Source organism: Bos indicus x Bos taurus, chromosome 10 (assembly GCF_003369695.1).
Source record: "Bos indicus x Bos taurus breed Angus x Brahman F1 hybrid chromosome 10, Bos_hybrid_MaternalHap_v2.0, whole genome shotgun sequence".
Taxonomy (NCBI): domain Eukaryota; kingdom Metazoa; phylum Chordata; class Mammalia; order Artiodactyla; family Bovidae; genus Bos; species Bos indicus x Bos taurus.
The window spans coordinates 78,940,504-78,964,196 of record NC_040085.1 but is presented as its reverse complement, the minus strand read 5'-3'; the positions used below and the strand labels follow the sequence as shown (position 1 = coordinate 78,964,196).

Here is a 23,693-nt window from a genome sequence, read left to right as displayed (position 1 = left end):
AACCAGCAGGGTGCCCCCTACAAAAAAAAAAACTCCCTTTCCTCCCTGCCCCCAGGCCATCAGGTAGGTGTTGGTTCCTTCTAGGGTGGGCCAGGCGGAAGAGCCAGAGCTGATAAGACACACACCTAGACACCCGCCTCCCCTTCCTCCCAAAATGGAGAGGCGGCAGTGGCAGGTCTGAGAGAGCGCGGAGTCTGAGAACATCCCCTGGAGACCCTGACCGTGTGTTCTTGGCCAAGTCATGTTACCTCTCAGGATTTCAATCCCATCAGCCATGAAATCAAGATTCAGACCAATGGTTTTTGGGGTGGCCTTGAGCATCTGTCTCCTTTACTCAGGATGCATGGTGAACAACCTTTATTTGGAGATTTCATTTCTTGCGAAGAAACCCTTCTGAGAGTCCCATGCAGAGAGGTGCTGGGGCTGATGCTCGGCTCCTGGGTGGGGGCCATTGGCACTAGTAAGGAACCCAAGCATGGACTGACTTGACCCAGATTTCAGGGTGCCAGGGGGAGGGGGCAGGAACCCCAAGCCCTCATGGGGATTTGAGGCAAGTCACGGCTTTATTTTTAAAGAGCTGTTGGCCGACCGTGGGTGTGGGGCTGGAGCGTGTGGGAGGGATGTGGCTTCCTCTTAAACTGAAGATGTTGAGCTTTACAAGTTGGCCCAGTGATGGTGATCACCAGTAGTAGTAGCGTCTTCATCTTCAAAAGCCACTGGCCTCCCAGGCCTGGCTCACTCACCTTTCCTGACCAGCCACGCTTCCAGGACATGACAGTGGTTTTCAGGCCAGCTGAAGCCAGGGAGAAGATGGAAACAGCCCAGAGGCTGCTGCCATCCATCCCAAAGAGCCTGAGGTGCACCCCATCAGGAGGCTGAGCCTGCGGCCCTGCAGATGGGGCTCTGGGTTCCAGTCCTGGCGTGGCCTCTGTACTGCCATGACCTCAACTCTTCGAGTGCCTCTCTGAGAAGGGAGAGTGTCGTCATACCCACCTTATCTTGAGGATGTAACGGGATCCTGGTGTAGGGTGCTCAGCACCATCCTTGTCACACAGTAGTGCCCTCTAGAAATGTCAGAGGTAGTGATGATGGTGAAATAGAAACCTTATGTTTGCGATGTTGGGCTCCAAGCCCTGCCTCGTATCTTGCCAAAAGGTGGGGCCTCCTAAATGGTGGCATGAACTATTGTTATTGGCATCCTTGATTCCTGCTCCTGGCTGTGTATCTGCAGGCAAGTTTCTTTCCTTCTCTGGGCTCTTTGTGGAATTGAATTGAGTGAACTGTGACATCCCTTGAGATTTGAAATCTGTTTAGCTTCTCCAGCTGTTGCTCTGCTTTGGTGGTTGGCTCTGAAGAGAGGCACAAGCCGTCTTTCTCCATGTGTTGTGGAGATCCTTATTCCAGAGGGTGATCCTGCTGACTCTGCAGCTCCCAACTCATCCCCATAGTCCTCCCACCTCAAAGCACTATGGGCTCTCCTAACTTCCCACAACATAATTTGAGACTTTTTCGTGGAATTATGATAAAAGACCAGGTACTTTAAAGGCAGACGACAAGATTTTGAATCTTGCTTCTGCCACCTTAATAACAGAGCCTCAGTTTCCTTCTGTAGCATGGGGACAGTGAGGAGATGCCTGGGTAGGGAGATTGTGTTTGTAGATTAGGATATGTCAACTGCCTGGCATGGGGGAAGTCCTCGGTAAATGTTAGCTTCCTTCTTTGGGGGGAACATCTGCCTTTTGGACATTCGGTAGATTGGCTGGGGGAGTGAAATATTTGCTTGTGACCATTTTCCCAGGGAGAAGCAGGGCTGGTTAACAAGCTGTGATAGCCCTAAAGGGCTGTCCCTCCCCAGCTTGTTTGATTCTGGGATCAGGCCTGGGGCTGGGGTCAGTTTCAGTGTGTGTCTGGGGTGGTGGCTGGGAGAGGGGCTACCCAAGCATTTGCAAAAGTCTGAGATGTGTGGCTTCCTAGGGCTGTGCAGAAGGTGTGGGGAACATGGTCTCAGTAAGGGAATGGCCTTTCTGAGCTGTGAGAACTTGACAAGTTACTTCTAAGCTTCATTTCCTGTAAATTCCCCAAATTTCCTTCTATTTTTGGTTTCTGATTTTATCTCATTTCAATTGGAGAACACACTTTGTATGACTTCAGCGCTTTCAGGTTTACTGAGGCTTGTTTCATGGCCTAATTTATGATCCTTCCAGGAGAATATTCTGTGTCCCCTCGAGAAGAATGTGTATTCTCCTGTTGTTGGGTGAAATGTTCTATGGATATCTGTTAGGTCTGTTTGCTTTATAGTGTTCAAGTCTTCCGTTTCCTTGTTGATCTTTTGTTTAATTGTTCTATCCACTCTTGAAAGTGAAGGCTTCAAATATTATTGTTGAATTGTCTGTTTTCCCATTCAGTTTTGAAAGTTTTTGATTCATGTGTTTTGGGGGCTCTGTTGTTAGGTACAAATATGTTTATAATATCCTGTTGATGAATAGACACTTTTACCATTATGAAACATCCTCCTTTGTCTCTAAGAGTTTTTGTCTTAAAGTCTATTTTGTCTAATATTAGCTGAACCATTCCAGCTCTCTTTTGGTTACTGTTAGCACGGTATACTTTTTTTGCCCTCCTTTTACTTTCAACCTATGTGTGTCTTTGAATATAAAGTGTGTGGCTCTTGTTAACAGTTGGATCATGGTTTTGTTTTGTTTTTAATCTGTTTCCCCAACCTGTGCCTTTTAATTGGGGTGTTTAATCTGTTTACCTTAAAAATAATTATTGAAAAGATTGGATTATATGTCTGCCATTTTTGCTGTTTGATTACTGTGTCTGATGTCTTTTTTTTTTGTTCCTCTATTACTATATTAATATTTTCTTTTGTGTTAAATAGATATCATTCCAGACCTGTAAAATGGGACAAAGAAGAGTAAGGGTTAAATAAGATGTTGCCTGCGGTGTGCTCAGCACAGTGTCTGCCAGGTAGTAAAAGCTCAGGTGGGGCTTAGGCCCTGTAAGAGCCACAGTCAGCCCTAGGGCTCCTGGGACCCCTCATGCCTCCTGGGCAGGGTATGGTGATCTGGCTGGTGGCTCCCAGGGGAGTGAGACGCAGTAGGTCCTTGGAAACTGCCCCGGGCCAGGATCTGACCTCTATTCTTTCCTCTGCTCCAGCACCCAGTTAGCCCCTGGGCTGCTTAGGAAGCACTGCAGATTTCCCCACCTGGAGCCTGTACCCCGTTACCAGACCCGTGAACCAGTCTCTCAGGGTGGGTTTGAGAACCACTGCTCAGCACTGACAGGCAGCAGAGTGTGATAGAGACCTGATGGCAGGCTTGGGTTAGAATCCTGGCTCTTCCCTTGGGACCTCAGGCTGTGACCTGGTAGAAGTTACTTTTCAGAGCTAACCTTTCCTCCTTTCTCAGGTGGGAATAAGTGGTTGTACAAGTAAGCAATACTCACACTCATTGGACACATGGGCAGAGCTAGTGGCTACTCTGTATTGTGGCAGTTGCTTGTCACAAAAGTGATTCCTGGATACAGGCCTTGGTCCCCCTCTCCCTTGCTCCTAAATTCCTCAAAGGCAGAAGAAACCAATGAGTGGTGGGTTCTAGACCAGACATGGTTGCCTGACAACCAGTTCACTGTTTCCTCTCCATTGGGCCACGTTGCCTCCAGGCCCTGCTTCTCCCCGCCTTGCTGCAGAAACAGAAGGGAACTGAAGAAGCCTTGTGGACACGTGGTTAACACCGAGTAAAAGCATGCAGATTCAGAAAGGGTGCGAACAGTGTGTGCTGGAGGGCTGCCTGGAGGAGGTAGGCTTTGAAGGGAGGCAGGTTGTCAGAGTGGCAGCAGGTCTTCCAGGCAGAGCGAAGTGCTCCAGCCAAGGTTCAAAGTCAGGGAATTCTTCCCAGAGTCACCTGTTCTCTGCATGTATCTCGAGCCGCAGGATGGGCTACCTTGCATTATAATATATTTGTGTTTCTGTTCTTCTCCCGCACTGGACTGGTAGCTCTGTGTGGGTAGGGACTGTACCTCATCTGTGTCTCCTCAGAGCCTGGCTTATAGCCAATTTTCACCAAATGCTTGTTGAGTGGATGAAGGGACCGTGGGCAAACCTGCAGGGCTACAGAAGGGTGTGTGTATGAGAGAGAAGGGGAGCAGGCAGGGCAGGGCCACGATGAGGGAGGTCCCTGTGAGTGGCTTCTCTGTATGTTAGTCTGGGGCAGAATCTGGCACTGGGGCTCAGGCACAGACTCCAGGGAGCCCTGCCCTAGACCTGCCAGCAAGCCAGGCCCTTCCAGAAGAGGAGCCAGGCCCTTCCAGAAGGGGAGGGTGGAGCTGGAGCAGCCTCTGGTGGCGTGAACGCTGTAGGGCCTAGAGACAGTTGTGAAGTCCCCATGAAGCCCTCTCCAGAGGCTCAGTCGCTGAAGGGCTGGCCGCAGGGACACTTGCTTTGTCTCTTCTGGAGACAGCCCAAGCCTGCCAGCTTCTACTTTCCCCCTCCCCCCCGGAAGTCCCGAGTGCTGTAGAAGGGGATTTCCTGAGCTGCCTGTGGTCCTCGGTGGCCCTTGCCCAGGAGGAAAGCAGGCCAATCCCCCCCGAGTGTGGACAAAAGCTGGACCAGGAACTCAGTCCTTTCCAGGCTCTGCCTCGACCTCGAAGTTTTCTCTCTGCCTCAACTTCCCTGCTGTAAAACGATCTGGGTGTCCTGACTTTCTCAGATATCCTGGGGGTATTTGTAGGGGCAGTAGGGGAGGGGATGATAAAGGGAGATGCCTGAATGAAGCCCCATAGTGGGTGCCTCCTATGGCAGAGAATTTCCTCTCACTTGTATCCCTTTAAAAGCATCTCCGTGTTGGCATTGTTACAGTCCAAGCTCAAACTGCAGGCAGCTCGAACCCTGGCCAAGCCTCTGAGCCTGTCCTTCACAGCTGGGACCCCTGGGACTCATGACACCCTGGCCTGACAGCCTGACCTCTGCATTTCAAGGCTGAGGTTCAGTCTGGAGAAGTGATAATCCGAGGACTCTCTCTGGGCTGGGAACAGGCAGATCATGGGTCTGCTCTCTCACACCCTCAGGGGAACTGACACTTGTGGGAGGCAGGTCCTCATCTCTGTGGCTGGTGTCTCCTTCCTTATTGGTTTTGCATGCCTCCTGAGAACAGGACTTGTGTGTCCAGTGGCTTGGAAAAATGGGGCCCTTCAGCCTGGGTGTGAACTTCCAGTTAGAGAGGGGCACACAGCACTGCAAATGATTACACTGTGCCCAGAGGCAAGGTCTACCTAGGGCCTGGGCAACTCTAGCTGGCCCAAGATGGCAGCTGTGGGCCATTTGCCCCGTCTGCCTGCAGCCAATGGGCCCAGAATATCTGAGCGAGAACTTTTCAGGATATGAGCCTGGGCTGGAGGGCCAGCTGGGCCATGCCAGGCTCCTCTGGAAAGGGCCTCTCGTCACTGCCCTGGGCATTGTAGCCAGACATGTTGGCTCTGCCCAGCCATGTCAGGGCATGAGGTAAACAGATCCACAGGCTCATGTCCCTGGCCTTGGTCTAGGCAGGAAGCCTTGCAGGAAAAAAGAATGGGCCAGGGGACAACAGTGGGGGGCTAGCACTTTCTCAGTCGTCCTGACCTGCATGTGGGGCAGTGAGTGATAGGGGACAAGTAGCTTAGGGGCCCACAGTTGGAAAAGGATTTGTGTTCAGCTTAGTGGATGGGGTCTGGGGCCACTGATGGGGTTATAAGGCTGGACTTCACTTCATCGAAGGGTGATGTGCTCAGGAGCTCTGATGTACATCAGGGAGAGGGACCGGAACTCAGCGCTGGGCAGGAGCCCAGGGTGGACACACAGGCATGAACAGTGGCCCTGCCCAGGCAGGGCTCTGACTCACTTTGGGCGCAGTCTTGAATGAGCAACCTAAGAGGCAGGTACAAGCCGAGAACCAAGGTACAATGATCTGTTGACTCTGGCCCCCTGGAGCTTGTTGTCTGCTGGGGAACAAAGAAATAGGCATCTGGAATTCAGTGGGCTGAGCCCAGCCATGGCATTTAGGAGGTATTATGGGCTCAGAGTATAGTCCCTGGCTCCGACTTGGGATGAGTGAAGACTTCCCAGAGGAAGCAGTGTCTATCGGATCTGCAGGATGAGCAGGATTTGGTCAGATGAAAAGGGTGGAAAGGTGTACTGGGCAGGGGAAACGCCTGGTCAGAGACCTGGAACAAAGCGGGAATGGCGTTTTGGAGCAGGAGCCGCTCTGAATGATGGCTCCAGCATGAAGTGTTGACACAAATGGCAGAAGCCCAAGTCTGCAGGGACTTGTGGGCCGGGTAGGGAGTTTAGACTTTGTCCTAAGATAGCTAGATATGGAGCTGGCTGGCCTCGGGATCTGGGTCCTTGTTGGGTGCCGTATTTAGGTCTGTTTGCCTCACACTGGAGACGCATGAGCTCTGACTCCCCTTCTTCCTGGTGCTGAGTTTGTGGGGCCAGGGGTGGCGGAGGTAAGAGCAGGAACTTGGAGCATTAGCATCCTGGGGTGGAGGAATCCTTCGATCATCCCCAGGCCAGAGCTGAGGCCCCGAGGCCACTGGGACTGGGCTGGGCACCCCTTTCCTGGCCTCTATAACCTTGACTCATAGCAGTCTCGTCTCTCGGATGACTGCACCGAATTCCCCAAGCTTGAGGGTTGTCCCCTTAGTGGCCATGGCCTAGCCCCATGGCCATTGAGGGCTCACTGGCCTCTCCCAGTCAATGTCCACATGCAGCTGGGCCGCTGATGGCACGTGGGGAGCAGTGTGTGTTCGAGTTGCCGTCCTTGGAGGGCATGGTGTCACCACCAGCACAGAACACCCAAGAGACTTTTGGGCACCTTCCGTCACGTGTCTGCAGAACACATGTAGGTTCAGCGCTGTTTTCTTTTCTTCGTGCACACTGCTTTCCTCTGTAGAGAGAAAGTGTTTCTCACTGTAGGTCCTCCTGAAAGCCCCAGACGTCCCTGGCTGTTGAGATCAGATGCTGGCTGTGTCTTCTGCCCAGGGCTGTCTGTGGTGTGGTCAGGGACGGGTTGCAGCAGCGAGGCTCCTGGAGGAAGGCAAGAGTGCACAGAGCCTTGGCAGACGGTCAAACAGACTGATAGAGTGGGTGTGAGTGTCTGGGGCCCCATGATGTCTGTGGGTTTCCTTTTGCCGTGTTTCTGCATCCGTTTGTCAGAGGCCCTGCAGCTGGTCCCAAGGGCGAGCTGCCTGCAGGAGTTCCTCCTTATACCCTGTTCCCTGCAACCTCAGGGTTGCATCGGCTGGGAACCTTCAGAAAGGATGGCTTCCTACCTCTCCCTCACTGTGAGGAAGGCCAGGCTGACTTCCACCGGAGGGACAGAGGAGGAGGGCTGGGGCACAGGAAAAGGGAGGATGTGGCTTGGGCCTGGGCAGAGCTGCAGGCTGTGAGGTATGAGTGGGCTCAGAGCTGGAAGCCCCACCAGCAGCCCCCAGAACTGAGGCAGGGGTGGGCTTGCAGGGGCTGGAGGGTCCAACTCTGAGACTGAGGTGGAAGTGACCAGCGCAGTCTCAGGTCCTCCCTGTGAGTGGACCTCCCACGGCTGCTGGCACCTCTGTGGTGTGGGCCCCTCCACCCCTCTTCCTTCTCTGCCTACAGGTCTGAGGGCCTCAGCTGTACTAGGGCAAAATAGGAGAGATTTACCCGGCAGCTGTTCAGTTAAGGGGCTTCCCAGCACCAGTGAGGAGGGAGATCCGTATCCAGACAATTCTTGCTGTGCTCTGGGAGGGTGGTATGCAGAGAGGGTCCCGGTGTCTTAGCAGCATGCCTTGGTGGTGGTGGTTTAGTCACTAAGTCGTGTGACTCTTGGGATCGACTCTTGCCATCCCATGGGCTGTAGCCTGCCAGACTCCTCTCTGTCCATGGAATTCTCCAGGCAAGAATATTGGAGTGGGTTGCCACTTCCTTCTCCAGGGGATCTTCCCGACCCAGGAATTGAACCCAGCTCTCCTGCATTGCAGGCAGATGATTTACCAACTGTTATGAGGGAAGCCCAGTGGTATGTCTTAGGAATGAGGAATGAGAGTTTGGTCTTGGAGTTCAAGCCCTGGCTCTGCAGGATCATTACCATGTGACCTTTGGCAAGTTATTTAGCCCTTCAGAGCCTAACTCACCTGTAAAATAGAGTTTAAATAACAGTGCTTCATGCTTTGGCTTCATGCTGCTTTATAAAGCTGTTGTGGGAATTAAACATGTGCAGAGTACTTAGGATCTGCCTGGCACGGTGCACTCTCGTTCTTATTATAAATACTGACTATTGCTGCCACTGCTACTTCTCCTTGCCTTCCTGTCTTGGTGTGTCTTCCCCTCCTACCTCCAGGCTTCCACTCTTTTCCCCATCCCCCCAGACAATAATCTTCTTTTGAGGGTCGCAGGCTTGGGTATCTGTGCTCTTAGCATTATTAGCAGCGTTCCAGTGTGTGTGTGTGTGGGGGGGGGGGTGACAGGGAGGCCTCTGCAGAAGCTTCAGCCTCCCCAGATTGGCCCTTTTGATTTTTTTCCTCAACCAGTCCCTGGCCCAGCAGCTTTGGAAACCTGCTGTGGTGTGAGGAGCCAAGGCCCTCCCTGATGGGCAGGGTAAGGGGTGGGCGGCAGACCAGGCCTGACCAAACAGCTGCGGCTGAGCCAGCGTGGGACTGGGGCAGAAGCAGCCGTGCCTCGGATGCCCTTTCTCAGACTCCACCCTGACCTCCCCAGCCCCAATTCCAACCCCTCTGCACTGAGCGGCCGTGCTTGGGCACCTCCATCAGGCACATAATCGCACGTGCACCCGGGCCCATGGGCCACGTGGGCTTTCCCTTCCTCCAGGCCCCAATCCTGTGCTGTGGCTCACCAGGCCGTAGGGCTGGGATGGGGTGGGGGGTGTTGTGTGTCTGCTCTGTCAGGGGAGGGGAGGCTCCCTGCTCCCTGGAGGCACGTGGACCTGCCAACTCCTCCTCGTACCCCCCCTTACACACACTCACACCTACATGCACACACATGCGCGCGCGCACACACAGCATGTCCTTCCTTCCTCTGTCTTGTACGTGGACCTGCCAACTCCCCCTCGTACCCCCCCCTTACACACACACTCACATGTACACGCACACACACAGCATGTCCTTCCTTCCTCTGTCTTGTACATGGACCTGCTAACTCCCCCTCGTACCCCCCCTTAGACACACACGCACACGCACGCACGCACACACACACACACACACACACACACACACACACACACACACGCCCTTCCTTCCTCTGTCTTGTAGTGCTTCATTCTGATTGGAGAGGCAGAGCCAACTCCTGTGGCCGGGACAGTCCCACCCTGCAGCTTCACCCTGGCGCCCAGGCTTGTTTTCGGTCTGGGGGCTGACTTTGGGTCTCTCTCTCTTTGCTCCGTGTGTTGGCTTGGCTGTCAGGGCGTGAGAGTTTAAAAGCAAGAGAAAAGGATTTGTTTAGAAGGTGGTTTCTGTGGCCTCGGTGCTCTCTGCCTCCCAAATCCTCCCGGGGTGTGGCAGGGGGGTGGATGAGGGGGCGCCTGGGTGATTCTTGCCCTCCCCCAGCTTCCACAGGCGAGACAAAGGGGATGCCGCTTGGAGAGCCGCTCTCACTCACTGGAGGGCCGGGAGCTGGGGAAGGAAATGGAGGAGGAAGTTCCTCCCCTTCTGGGTGCTGGGTGAAAGTGAAAGGCAGCAGGGGGGCTGGAGTGAGTCACAGCCGCTCTGGGAGGGGAAGGGAGCTGCGGAAGCCTGCAGAGGAGCGATAGCACTGCCGCCTCCCCGCGGCCCGGGCCATCGCTGGGTGTAGCCAGGGCTTCACACCGGAGCCTGCCCCTACCCCAGCCAGCCCGCCTCTGCGCCCCTCGGCTGGTTTCCTGAGAACTCCCCAGGCTGCTCACGGTGACCTGGGGCGTCTAGGTTCTGATGCCGAGGTCAGCCAGGACCTGCAGATGTATCATGGCGGGGGCGGGGCTGGGGGGGGGGGGCGGTGCTTCCCGAGCTCCCTCCCCTTCCGATCCTTCTAGACTTGGGTGACTCTGGATCTAAATCTTAGCGTGGGCAAGAGGTGGGCCATGTAGCTCTCACCCTCACCAACTTCCCAGAGAGGCAAACAAAACAAAACAAAACAAAAAAAGAAACCAACCCTCTCCGAAGAAAGAAAAAGCCTTCAAAAATACATGCACAGTCTAGGTGTAAGTTATAACTTGCATGCAAGTAATAAAAACATACCTAAATTATGAAATACTGGTCTGGATGCCTTCTCTTCAGTAGCAGGATAAAAAGAATGACCTGGGTTGTTTGTTGTTGCTTTTATTTTATTTTTTTACTTTACAATATTGTATTGGTTTTGCCATACATCAACATGAGTCTGCCACGGGTGTACATGTGTTCCCCATCCTGAATCCCCCTCTCACCTCCCGCCCCATACCATCCCTCTAGGTCATCCCAGTGCACCAGCCCCAAGCATCCTGTATCATGCATCGAACCTGGGCTGGCGATTCATTTCATATAGGATATTATACATGTTTCGATGCTATTGTTGATTTTAAATCAAGTTACAAAGCAAACATAGGAACACTGTGAGCACGTTGGTCATGCCTTGTCAGGGAGAAGCCTTCAGGACTTGTGTTCTAGAAATCCGCCTCCCCTCAGTATCACAGCTATGCTGTTCTTTGCTCAAGATGCCAGGAGCTCTTTGGCAGTGGAAGAGGGTGGGCGGGAACTGACCAGCTACTGGGCTGCATCCTGTCTCCTGCCAGCCCAGGTTGCAAAACAGGTTCCGTGCTCCTTTGGGGAAGACTGTGGCTGCCACAGTCCCACCCAGCAGCTCCTCCCAGGGGTGGGGTTAGGACTGCACACACACCCTTCTGGGGCCTCACCTATATGCAGAGGACGGCAGCCTACCCTTTGGGCCTCAACTCTGCAAGGGCCTGATGGGGCTCCCGACCCTGTAGCTGCACAGTTGGGAGCGGCTGCTGTTTTCTCCATTTCCTGTCTGAGATGTGCATGGAGTGTCAGAGGAGGCAATGGCTGAAAAAAAACTCCCGCTGGCTCTGTTGGGGAGGCCACTGCCTGGACCGAGATGTGAGAGGACCTGCTTGGCTGCCCAGTGGGTTGAGGCCTGGCTTCAGAGGAGAAGGGAACCCCATATGGCCTTTGTCACCCCTGATCCCAACTTGACTGCAGGGGCTCGCCCCAGCTTGCCCCCTTGGCAGGTGCCTTTGTGCCAAGTTTGGAAGTTACACAACCGAATGAGCCGTCTTGAACGCTAACCAGTAGGGCGAGGTGGTGGGACTAGGCGAGAGTCCCAGAGCACCCTGGGAGATGTTGCTGCCTCCTGGTAGCTCCCCCAAGGCCCTAGCTGCTGCCTCACCATGGTCAGTCTGTGGCCTTGAGCTTGTCCCCAGGAGGCAGTGGAACTGCAGGACCCTCAAGGCCCTCCCCTCACACGCGTACAGACCTCTGGGGGCATCCTTGGGAGGCTGCAGCTGACATTGTTGCTGTTCTTCTGTCTGCAGGCTCCAGGGCCCTGCGGAGCATCATGACCCAGGACGAGTAGAGGAGCCCGAGAGCCTCTCCGCAGAAAGGAAGGAAGAGCCCGCTGTTCTTTCTCCCTGTGCCTGACTGCATCATCCAGCATTTCCGCTGGTCCCCCCTCTGGCTGCTGGATTAGGGCCGGGCTTCCAGCAGGACCATCCCCCAGGGGATGGGCGACTGGTGAAGTAGGTCTCACTGCTGGGGCCCCTGTTGGCCACACCATGAACCTCCAGGCCCAGCCCAAGGCTCAGAACAAGCGGAAGCGTTGCCTCTTTGGGGACCAAGAACCAGCTCCCAAGGAGCAGCCTCAGCCCCTGCAAGCCCCCCAGCAGCCCCCGGCCCCTCCACAGTCCAGAGTGAAAGAGGAGCCTTACTTTGCCCACGAGGGTTCAGCAGGGGCTGCTCCCCACTCCCAGCCGGTGGAACTGCCCTCTTCCAACAGCCTGGCCCTACTCAACTCTGTGGTGTACGGGTCTGAGCGGACCATGCTGTCCCAGCAGGTGGGCTCGGTCAAGTGGCCCAACTCTGTGATGGCTCCAGGGCGGGGCCCGGAGCGGGGAGGGGGCGGGGGTGTCAGCGACAGCGGCTGGCAGCAGCAGCCAGGCCAGCCTCCACCCAACTCGACGTGGAACCGCCACAGCCTGCCCCTCTACAGCGGACCCAAGGGGAGCTCTCATCCTGGCATGGGGGTCGCTACCTACTACAACCACCCGGAGCCTCTGAAGCTAGAGAAGGTGGGGGGGCCGCAACTGGACCGCTACGGAAACGCTGTGCGGCCCATGGTGCCGCCCAAGGTGCAGCTGGAGGTGGGGCGGTCCCAGGCGCCCCTTAACTCTTTCCACATGGCCAAGAAGCCCCCAAACCAGACGCTGCCTCTGGAGTCCTTCCGGCAGGCGTTCGGCCACCAGGTGAACCGGCAGGTCTTCCGGCAGGGCCCGCCGCCCCCTAACCCCGTCACGGCCTTCCCGCCCCAGAAGCAGCAGCAGCAGCAGCAGCAGCAGGCGGCCCTGCCCCAGATACAGCTCTTGGAGAACTTTTACTCCATGCAGCAGCCACCACCCTCTCAGCAGCCCCAGGACTTTGGCCTGCAGCCGGCCGGGCCACTGGGGCAGTCCCACCTGGCCCACCACAGCATGGCACCCTACCATTTCCCCCCCAACCCTGACATGAACCCGGAACTGCGCAAGGCCCTCCTGCAGGAGTCAGCCCCGCAGCCTGTGCTACCTCAGGCCCAGATCGCCTTCCCCCGCCGTTCCCGCCGCCTCTCTAAGGAGGGCGTCTTGCCTTCCACCGCCCTGGATGGGGCCGGCACCCAGCCCGGGCAGGAGCCCGCCAGCAACCTGTTCCTACATCACTGGGTCCCGCAGCAGCCGCCACCCGGCCCACTGGGGCAGCCCCATCCTGAAGCTCTGGGGTTCACGCTGGAGCTGAGGGAGTCGCAGTTCCTGTCTGACGGGGAGAGACTGGCACCCAATGGTCGGGAGCGGGAGACTCCCGCCATGGGTGGTGAGGAGGGCATGCGGGCGGTGGGCACAGGGGACTGTGGGCAGGTGCTACGGGGTGGGGTGATCCAGAGCACCCGACGGCGGCGCCGGGCATCCCAGGAGGCCAATTTGCTGACCCTGGCCCAGAAGGCAGTGGAGCTGGCCTCGCTGCAGAACACAAAGGTGAGTCGCAGGGGCTGCGGGCAGACCCAGCAGAGGGCAGGGTAAGTCGTGTCTAGGGCCAGGGGAGAGCAAGGGACTCCAGGTCCACAAGGTCAGTGTTCTTCCTTCATTGAAGGAAATGAAAGAACCCATCTATTTCGGAGAGTTTTGAACTTCCCGCATGCAAAGAGTCTCTATGGATATGTAGGTGTATCCATACTTGACGGGAAGACGGGTTTTATTCACATGCAGGCTTGCAGGCAGGGCAATGCAGTGCCCCTTGCGGTTGGTTGCCTTCTTCATTTGGGTCTTGCATTGTTGGGAGTAGGGGGAGGTGAAACCATTTCCAGATCCAGTATGCTAAAAGACAAGAATGTGGGCATGGTTACACAGGGGGTAATACTTATCAAACTGCATCAAACTATAATTAAAAACAGGTGCAATTTGTTGCACGTTAATTATCTTGCAAGAAAGTTGATTTGAAAGAAAAGACAGTCTAAACAGGGAAGAAGAATGAATAGAATTTGAGCACCTGTGTTGTACTCGGAGTTTCTTATCCCTGATCACAGTAGTTTCTCATCAAACCTTATGGGAGGGATGCTGGGATGCTGGCATTTACCCCATTTTATTGCTAAAGAACCTAAAGCCCAGCTGGGATTTCCCAGGGTCATAAAGGTACGATAGAAGCTAGTATCTGACTCCAAAGCCACTGTTTGCCCCTTCCTTCACAAGAGGTCTCAATCCCCAAAATATGTATAGCCCGACTTTTGTATAGGAGGCTGTAGCATTGACTTCAGCCAGCTGCCAGTGGGGAAATAGATAATGAAAACCACCCGTACTTTGCCAGAGGTTCCTTGCTTATTTTCTTTTCAGAGATATGTTTTAAGTATGCAGATGCTATTTCACATGCCACTCACTGTCTAGGCCAAACAAAACATGTCTGTGAGCCATTTGTGGCCTGAGATGGCCATCTGGGGACTCCTGCTTCAGGCCAAAATGGGAGAACTTGGCAAAAGGGAGGTTATGGAGAATATTTGGGAATATGATGGGGGAAAGGTGGTCAGGGAAAGGCCACGTTGCCATGGACCATTGCGAACCATCCTAGGTGTTTGAGCCTGAGTCCAATGGGACTAGGGGTCCCAGACCAGCAGATCAGGACTTACCTTCTAACCATCTGCGTTTTCATTTCCTCTCGCTCCCCTTCTCCAGGATGCCAGTGGCTCTGAGGAGAAGAGAAAAAGTGTGTTGGCTTCAACTACCAAGTGTGGGGTGGAGTTTTCTGAGCCTGCCTTAGCCAAGCGAGCACGAGAGGACAGCGGGATGGTACCCCTCATCATCCCAGTGTCTGTGCCTGTGCGGGCAGTGGACCCAACTGAGGCAGCTCAAGCTGGAGGTGTTGATGAGGATGGAAAGGGTCCCGAGCAGCACCCTGCTGAACACAAGCCGTCAGTCATTGTCACCCGCCGGCGGTCCACCCGTATCCCTGGGACTGATGCCCCAGCTCAGGTATGAGAGGTGCCCCGTGCAAACAGCTCTGTACCTGAGTGCTCCTGATGCCTTAATAGTGACATTATATGGGAAAAAGCAGACCATGGCAGTATAGGAGGGATTCAAGCCCCTGTGGAGATATTATTTATATTTTCCAAACGGAACCTTTGGACAAATGGCACTTAGAGAGGACAAAGAAACAGTTTTATACTTGAAATGTGGACTGTTTAGGAAAATCCAGGGTGTGTGAGTCTTTTATTTCAGATCAACAAATTTTGATTGGGCCTCTTATATGGGTCAGGCCCTGTGCTGAGCCCTGGGACCTAGAAATGTTTACTTGTTCTGTCAGTGCAAATATGTGTGTTGCAACCTCCCCCGAAGATTGAGGTTTTTGTCTGTTTCTTAGTTTTGTCAGTACTTGCTTTATACATTTTGATGCAGTGTTTGTTGCATGCTCATTTAGAACTGGCATAGAAACTACCATGAAATGTTTTATCTTTAGTAGTTTTTTTGCCTTTTGAAGTTCGCTGTGTCAGGTACTTCACTTTCTTTTGGTTAGTGTGGGTGGGAGAATGGGATCTGTACTTTTTCTTTTTACTGTCGGCCTTTCCATATCATTCTACTTAAGGTGTATCTTTCAAGTGGCATGCAATTAAGATTTGTTATTATCTGTTCTGACAATCTTGCCTTTTTGTTAGAGCATTGATATGGTTTACATTTAATGTAACTACTGATAAACTTCAGTTTAAATCTGCTAGGTACATTTTCTTTCTCCAGCCACACCCCACCCCCTCACCACACCCCCACCCCCGCCTCTTTTTTGTTTTCCTTTGGATTGATTGAGTTTGTTATTCTATTTCCCCTCTTTATTAATTTATTAGTTATATACTTGATGTATTACTCCTTCAGTGATTACCGTAGGAGCCTTTTTTTAACCTGGAGTTCTATGAGAGAACTAAGCCCTACAGAAAGGGATTTGAGTGACCATTTTCTCAATTATCTGGAGGATGTAACATAGCTAGTACCATTCTAGATGCATTGGAGAGAGGTTAACTTATTACACAGTGAATGCCTTATGACATTAGAGCTTAATTCTCTGTTTCCTAGAGAATGCATTCTTGGCTTATTGAAATCTAATGTAAGTTAGTGCTCTACCTCTTCTTGGACAATGCAGAGTTCTTTTAACTCCATTTTCCCCTAATCCCTAACTCGTAGAATTGTTGACATGAATTTTCATTCTCTATATATTTTAACATTATCAGGACATTATAACATTACTGTTTTGTTCAGTTGTTTATTTTGCTGCTGCTAAGTCGCTTCAGTCGTGTCCGACTCTGTGCGACCCCATAGACGGCAGCCCACCAGGCTCCCCCGTCCCTGGGATTCTCCAGGCAAGAACACTGGAGTGGGTTGCCATTTCCTTCTCCAAGACATGAAAGTGAAAAGTGAAAGTGAAGTCGCTCAGTCACGTCAGACCCCTAGTGATCCCATGGACTGCAGCCCACCAGGCCCCTCCATCCGTGGGATTTTCCAGGCAAGAGTACTAGAGTGGGTTGCCATTGCCTTCTCCGATGTTTATTTTAGATTTCTTCATATATGTAGATTGTTTTGTTGTTTTTTATTTCTTGTATCTCCAAGTTTCCATCTCAAATCATTTATATGCTGTTTGAAGAACATCCCTTAGTATTTCCTTTAGTGTGAGTCTGTTAGTAATAAATCTTACTAGTCTTTGGTTTTCTGAAAATGTTTTTATTTCATGTTCATTTTTGAAAAGTAACTTTGCTGGGTAGAGAAGTCTGTGTTGGTAGTTTTTGGTGGGGTTTTTTGGCATTTTAGAGATGTCATTCCGTTGTTTTCAGGCTTCTATTATAGTCACAGTGTTGAGAAGTCACTACAACCCCTAGTGTTGCTCCTTTGGATGTAAAGTATCTTTTTATCCCTGTTGCTTTAAGATTTTTTTTTTTTTGGTCATTGGTTTTCAGCAGTTTTGCTGTAATACCTAAATATTATTCTCTTTGTATTTATCCTGTTTAGAGTGCTTCTTGAATATTTCTTCTGCTCCATTTTCTCTCTCCTCTCCTATGGGACTTCAGTTACACATTTTGTTAGAATTTTTCACTGTATCCCATATTTTGTCTGTCATTCAGTGTCCAAGTTTTCTGTTATTTTTTTTGCTTAGTCTGACCTATGTTTCAGTCCACCCATTCTCTCTTTAGATATGTATATGTTGTTAAGCCCATTCATTGCACTCTTGTTTTTAGTTTTCAGTTATTGAATTTTCATTTGGTTCATTTTTAGAGTTTCTAGTTCTTTGATGAGACTCTCAACCATGCCTTTTAGTCTATTGCATAACTTAAGCATGTGTTTCTTTTCTCCTCTTTTTTTTGGGGGGGGGGGTGGTGCAGTGCACTGCGTGGCTTATGGGATCTTAGTTCCTTGACCAGAGATTGACCTGGGCCCCAGCAGTGAAAGTGCTGAGTCCTAGCCACTGAACCACTAGGGAATTCCCAAGCATAGTTTTCTTAAAGTTTATATCTGATACTTCCATTAATGAGATCCCTGTGGATCTATGTCTGTTATCTGCTATTTCTTGTTTTTAAACCCCTTCTTGCTCTCTTGTATATATGGTTATTTTTAATTGAATGTAAGACATTATATATAAAAAGCTGTTGAGATAAATAAAGACTCTGGATGATGTTCTCCTCTCCTGGAGAGGATCTGTCTTTGCATCTTACAGGTAGCAAAGAGCACAAGCAATCGTGGATTGCTCTAACGTAATCAGATAATTTGAAGCTAGGCATTATTCCATTTGAGAACTAGTCTATTTCTGATTCACTTTTATTCCAAGGATGTTGCCCTTTGGAGTCCCAAGCTGAAAGCCTACAGGTTTACCAGGTCCTCCTTCTTTGGCAAGCTCTAAACTCCAGTTTTTATTCTGATGGATCCTTGAATTTATTAAAAGCTCTGCTCAGTTTTTCAGCCTCTCAGTTGTCTCTTCCATAACAGCATCTGTCTCAGGAAAACACAATCCCAAATGCTGGACTTACCTTTTTGGCTTTCCTCTTTCCCCTGGACCTTGACACTTTAATTCTTTGCCAACTCCTTCGCTCTCTTGATACCCACAGAAATGTGGCTTTGTATTGAATCTGGATTTTTTCGTCATTCTCAGCTGGAGAGTTGGCCTGCATGCCTAGTGTCTGTAACACAAAAGACAGCTCCAAGATTTTCATCAGCAGCATAGTCTCTGCTCTTTGGAATCTTGTTCTCTGGTTAGGGGAAAGCTTGTGGTGGAGGCTGGAGGCCTGGGCAGCTTGTCCTGAGGATGGCAGGACAGAGCCTAAGCAACTACACTGTTCAACATGCCCATTTCGTAGATGAGGAAATAGGTCCCCAAAAGGCCGGGAGCTTACCTAAGATCATACAGCCAAGTAGTGGCAGAGTTAGCCCTGGAATTTGGATCTCTTATATCCTGCCTGAGGACTCTGTCCATACCAAGCTCTTGGGGAGGTCTGTCTGTCTCTCTTTATGGACCTTTTGGATCATGTGCAAAAATTAGAGTGGTATAATGAATCCTAATATCTACCCATCACCCTCTTTTACATTTTTCAAAATGCAACCAATCTTCTTTCATTTGTACTTCCACTTCTTCCTGCCACTGGATTTTTTTTTTTTGAAGCAAATCCCAAACATCACATTATTCTAACCATAAATACTTTGTTTTTGTATCTGAAGTACATCATATTATACATAAGAATTCTTTTGTTTCTTTCCTTCCTTCCATAACATCATTATCACACTGAAAAAATCAATATGAAAAATGCAGTCAGATAATTTATTAATAGAATAGTTTAAATCCATTTTCCTTATAAAATCACAAAACATTAGTGCTAACTGAGTTTATGTTGGATTTCTTGTCTAGCAAGTTTGGGGGCTTTGGGCTCTACTGCATTTTTTTTTTCTTTCTGTGTACTCAATATTGTATCCCTAAGTAGGGGGGAAATGAACAGTGTCATTTCTTCCTAGTCTGTGGAACAGCAGAGAGGGTGCAAATGGCTAAAAGACAAGGCCAAGACCTCATGGGGACTCAGGGCCCTCTGCTGGAAGGGGCAGAAAGCCTGTGGTTCCTGGGCCCACTCAGTCGGTGTGGCCAGTCTCACCTGTGCACCCAGGGAAGTGATCAAGGTCGCTTGCTCACTCCTGTCGGACTTCATTCTCTCTTGAGAGGGTAGGGATGCAGGGAAGAGAGGCCTGTATTCCTGTACAGCCCTGCCCTCTATTCTGTGTGGAGGCCCATGAGGGATACCAAACAGGCAGAAGTGTAAGCCAAGAGGGCTAACTTTTGACAGCACAGGTAGGCTAGCCTGTGATCGTAGGACTAAGACTGTGAAAATCAAAGTTCTTCAAGGACATGGCTGTCCTGTTCACTATGTGGGCACATGCCCAGCTTGGGTCTTGGCACATGATACGGGCCTCCATCTAATGTAGAGCTTGGGGTTTAAGTAGTGATAGCAGCCAGTACTGATTAGCTACTATGTACCAGGTGCTGTTCTCAATGATCCCATGTATTGATTCATTTAGTCCTCTTAGCTACCCCATTGGGTAGGTATTTGTTATCCCCATGTTAAAAACGAGAATGCACAGAGTTAAGTAATTTTAAGTGGTAAGGAAAGGAAGTAGCTCCCAGTTCAAGTGATCCAGTCTCAGTGCCTGGGCCCTAAACCACAGTAGCTCCCTGCCCTGTAGCATACTTCACAACAGGTGTTGGCAACTGTGGCCTGTGTGCTAAATCCAGCCCTAAGACTGGTTTTTACACTTTTCAAAGGATTATTTAAAAAGAGCAGGGGTAGGGGTGGGGTCAGGAGAAGACTGAAGACTGTGCATCGACGAATGTGTGTATGTGGCCCACAAAGCCTAAAATATTTACTATTTAGCCCTTGACAATGTGCTGACCCCCGCACCCTGTCTCAGGCTCGCCTTGGCCACAAAGGTGTGGTAGGCAGACTGAGTTCCGGAGGTGAGACTGGCAAGCAGTGGTCAAGACGTCAGAGTTCCCAGGATGCGGGGCGCTGAGCCATCTTGGTTCTGTTTCCTTCTCCAGCCTGAGGACATGAACGTTAAGTTGGAGGGGGAGCCTTCAGTGCGGAAACCAAAGCAGCGGCCGAGACCTGAGCCCCTGATCATCCCCACCAAGGCGGGCACTTTCATCGCCCCTCCTGTCTACTCCAACATCACCCCCTACCAGAGCCACCTGCGCTCCCCTGTCCGCCTCGCCGACCACCCGTCCGAGCGGAGCTTTGAGCTGCCCCCCTACACACCACCCCCCATCCTCAGCCCCGTGCGGGAAGGCTCCGGACTCTATTTCAATGCCATTATGTCGACCAGCAGCATCCCAGCCCCTCCTCCCATCACGCCAAAGAGTGCCCATCGCACCCTGCTCCGGTCTAGTGAGTGATACCCCGCCAACCCCACCCCTGGCAGCCGTCGGGGGAAGGCAGTGTGGAGGGGAGGAGGGCGGTGGACAGGGAAGACTTGGGCTTAGGGCTGCTGGGGACTGAGCCGGAATGCTGTGGGGAAAGGGGCTCTGCTGTCTGTCTTCTGAGAGAGAGGAGGAGGTTGTCCTGGTACAAGTACACGTAGGGGTAGGCTTAAACCCCAATTCCACCATATACTGTTACATCCCCTGTGGAAGGCATTTGAACCCCATGGGTCTCAGTTTCTTCTGTATTTAAGTGAGGACGTTTGTAGTATTTGGTTAATGATGAAATGCCAATATGTATTCAGCTATTTTTAGAATCACAAACAGCAGTTTCCTATGGTTTAGCCTGATAGCTTGCCTCAGAGGGTTGTGGTGAGGTTCAGATGCATTAAGACACGTAAAGCACTTCACATCGTCTCTGATGTGTCACATTCGTTCTTAATATTATGTGGCAGATTCTGTCTCCCGGGTCTCTTCAACAGTCATTTTGGCCCAGAGCAGACATTTTGGCTGGCCTAGGTGGTGAATAGCTAAAAAAATGTTGTCCACTCCACAACATTTCCCTTGGAAAAAGGGGATAATCCTATCAGGGTGATAGAGAGGATTAAGAAAAAGTAAACCTATCCAGAGATAGGACAGGGGTGAGTCACTGCATTAACCTCTGACCCTGACCTCATCATGACATGGCTCTCTAGTGCCCCCTGGTGTCTGGGTGAGAAATGACTCACCCCTGAGCTGATGCGCCTTTGGCTCTTCCACTTTTAATTGGAAGCTTGGAAGCTTCTCTCCCTGCCTCGGTGGTGCAAGAAGAAAGTCACTGTAGAGACCAGCTTGGCGACAGAGAAGAGGTCCTGTCCATCCATGAGTATTTTTCTTGCACTTAAATGTAAAGCCTGAAGCGGATCCTGTGAGGGCACCAAGTAACATGGAGGACGCTGTGGTGTGTTCAGAGAGAGTGCTGGGTCACTGGGGAGTTGACATGGAGGCCTGGGAGACAGGGAAGCAAGCGTCCAGGCAGGGTGGGAATCAGTGGTCAGTGAGTGAAGCGGACCTTAAGCTTGGGAGCCTGCAGAGGCTGCTAGCCCTGGTGGTGAGGAAAGCATTTACTGAAGAGAGGGTGGGGCTAGAGCTGAACTTGAACTAGGAAGCGGGTGGGGAGGGCGCACTGGGCTGACGAAAGGAGAGGTGCAAAGGCTGGGAGGTGGAACGTGCAGGGAGCGTGAGGGGCCACGAGGGATGGACGGTCCAGGCAAGGCTGTGGTGGGAGGCAGAGTTGGCGGGGGAACTGCCTTAGACGCTTGAGCTGAGGAGTTGAGATTTCCTCTCAGGTTGCAGAGAGGAGTCAGCAGATTTTGTTTGTGAAGGCAAGGGGGAGTGTCTTGATTGCATAGGGCAATAAGATTAGCTCGGAGAAACTGAGGCAGAGAACCTGGCCAGGAAGTGAAGCGATAATTACGAAACAGCGGTCTCCTTCACCAACTCGCTCCTGTAGCGGAAGTGTCTGCCTCTTGTACTAGAGCAACCGTAGTTGTACGTTGGACTTGATGCTGTCGTGTGGGAGCTCCCGGGGCAGCTCTAGTAGTGTGACTGGTAGTAGTAGTAATAACAGTAGCTAGTATTGATTGAGGCCTGGGCTTTGTGCATGATTTCATTGAACCCTGACATCATCTTAGGGAGATAGGTAGTAATAGCCCCTTGTAGCAGGTGTGAACAGGGAGGGACCCACGTATTTGGTAAAAGTCACAGCTAGTTGTCACAGTTGCAGTCTGCAGAGCCAGGACTCAGGGTGCCTGATTGCCCAGCGTGAACCTCTGAGTCACCGCTGTGGCTCCTGTGCATGTAGAGCAGCCACCCCGGATTGGGGAGGGTGGCTGTGTTCTAGGGAGGAGGGTGCTGTCTCCTAACCTACCTTTTGTCCCATAGATAGCGCCGAAGTCACCCCGCCTGTGCTCTCTGTGATGGGGGAGGCCACCCCAGTGAGCATCGAGCCGTAAGTGCAGCCCAGCCTCTGGCCCAGGGGGTGAGGGTGGCCAGCTGGGGCCCAGTGCATGCAGGCAGGCCCGCAAGGAAGAGGAGGCTTCTATGTGCTGAGGGTCTTCACTGACCGCCCCCTCCCACGCCAGCTTCCGTGTGGAAGTCACAGGGAAGGCAAAGGGACCAGCCCAGTTTGAATTTGCCTCCGAAGAAAATCAGAAAGGCCGTCCAAGCAGCTCTTTCCTTGGCTGTAAACCTGGAGCTTCTCCTCTTTGCAACTTCTGGGCCTTGCCTTTCTGGCAGCACCAGGTGCTGCTTGCTAGGCTGTCCTCACAGAAGCTGGATTCCCTCATACCCAGCTGAAGCCTTGCCGTGCTCAGCCACTCCCCACCCCCGACCCCTTCGCCATTCCCCAGGAAGAAAGTCGGGTTCCCCATCCCCACACAGTGAGACCTCACTCCCTGTCCTTTCTACCCCTGCAGACGGATCAATGTGGGCTCCCGGTTCCAAGCGGAAATCCCCTCGATGAGGGACCGTGCCCTGGCTGCTGCAGACCCCCACAAGGCTGACTTGGTGTGGCAGCCATGGGAGGTCCTGGAGAGCAGCCGGGAGAAGCAGAGGCAAGGTGAGCAGGCACGATTGGGCCATGGGTGGGGTAGGCCCCAACCCCATCCGGCTCTGCTCAGCTCTATAAGTGCTTTTCTCTCCTCCCTCCCCCAGTGGAAGACCTGCTGACAGCTGCCTGCTCCAGCATTTTCCCTGGAGCCGGCACCAACCAGGAGCTGGCCCTGCACTGTCTGCACGAGTCCAGGGGAGACATCCTGGTGAGACCCTGCTCCCCGGTGGAGGAGGGCCCCTTGGGGAGGCTGGCAGGGAGCTGTGTCTCTGGTCCAGGAGCCAGGCCTGTCAGCGAGCTGATTGGAGGCAGGCGGGAGGGTCTGACCAAGGTGGGGATGGTAGGGGGTCGGCCCAAGGGAGCCCTGGTTCTGGACTCGAGACTTCCCTGTGCAGGGTCCGCTCCAGTCTCTGGGTAGTGGGTCCCCCACCCCTCAGACAGGGCTGTCCACTGAGGACCTTCTCCATCTGTGACTGCCTCCCTTGGGGACCAGGTGTTCTTTCTTGAGACACCCCGAGTGGCCCAACCCCAGTGACCTTGCCCTCCTGCCAGACCTCTTGCCCCTTCGCAGTTAAGAGTTAAGTAATCACCCTACTCAGAGTCCTGGATTTTGGCCACTGAGAACCTGTCAGGGCCCTGACCTTTTCCTCACTTCCCTTTCAGGAAACGCTGAATAAGCTGCTACTGAAGAAGCCCCTGCGGCCCCATAACCACCCGCTGGCAACTTATCACTACACAGGTGGGTTGGTGGGGTGGGCCGGGGGCCTCCAGGGGTCTCCAGCATCAGTGGGGCTCAGTGCTGAGTCACAACCCAGGGTGGAGCCGGGGTGGAGAGGTGGAGGGGCAGATAAGCCAAGATCCAGTGTGAGGGAACCCCAGAGCCGGAGTGGCTCTCAAGGGACTTCTGTGCCCTGCAGGGGAAGGGAGAAGGGCTCGAGCATGT

The 23,693-nt window shown here is 52.3% G+C and overlaps 1 protein-coding gene and 1 long non-coding RNA gene across 6 annotated transcripts in view; one reads left to right on the top strand and one right to left on the bottom strand.

Moving 5' to 3' along the window:
* ELMSAN1 (ELM2 and Myb/SANT domain containing 1) overlaps positions 1 to 23,693 on the top strand; it is a 72,688-nt gene that overhangs the window by 38,974 nt on the left and 10,021 nt on the right. For all 5 annotated transcript variants that reach the window (XM_027552379.1, XM_027552381.1, XM_027552378.1 and 2 more), the window contains exons 2-8: positions 11,532 to 13,217; positions 14,406 to 14,702; positions 19,783 to 20,128; positions 22,084 to 22,150; positions 22,617 to 22,759; positions 22,855 to 22,958; positions 23,414 to 23,489. In XM_027552379.1, the coding sequence (XP_027408180.1) occupies positions 11,772 to 13,217; positions 14,406 to 14,702; positions 19,783 to 20,128; positions 22,084 to 22,150; positions 22,617 to 22,759; positions 22,855 to 22,958; positions 23,414 to 23,489 (2,479 nt within the window). In that variant the 5' untranslated portion in view covers positions 11,532 to 11,771. The remainder of the gene's footprint in view (positions 1 to 11,531; positions 13,218 to 14,405; positions 14,703 to 19,782; positions 20,129 to 22,083; positions 22,151 to 22,616; positions 22,760 to 22,854; positions 22,959 to 23,413; positions 23,490 to 23,693) is intronic.
* Positions 13,417 to 14,423, bottom strand: LOC113899094. The gene is made up of 2 exons (XR_003512830.1): positions 14,360 to 14,423; positions 13,417 to 13,556 (listed from the first exon to the last, which is right to left on the bottom strand). It is a non-coding gene; the product is annotated as an uncharacterized LOC113899094 (long non-coding RNA).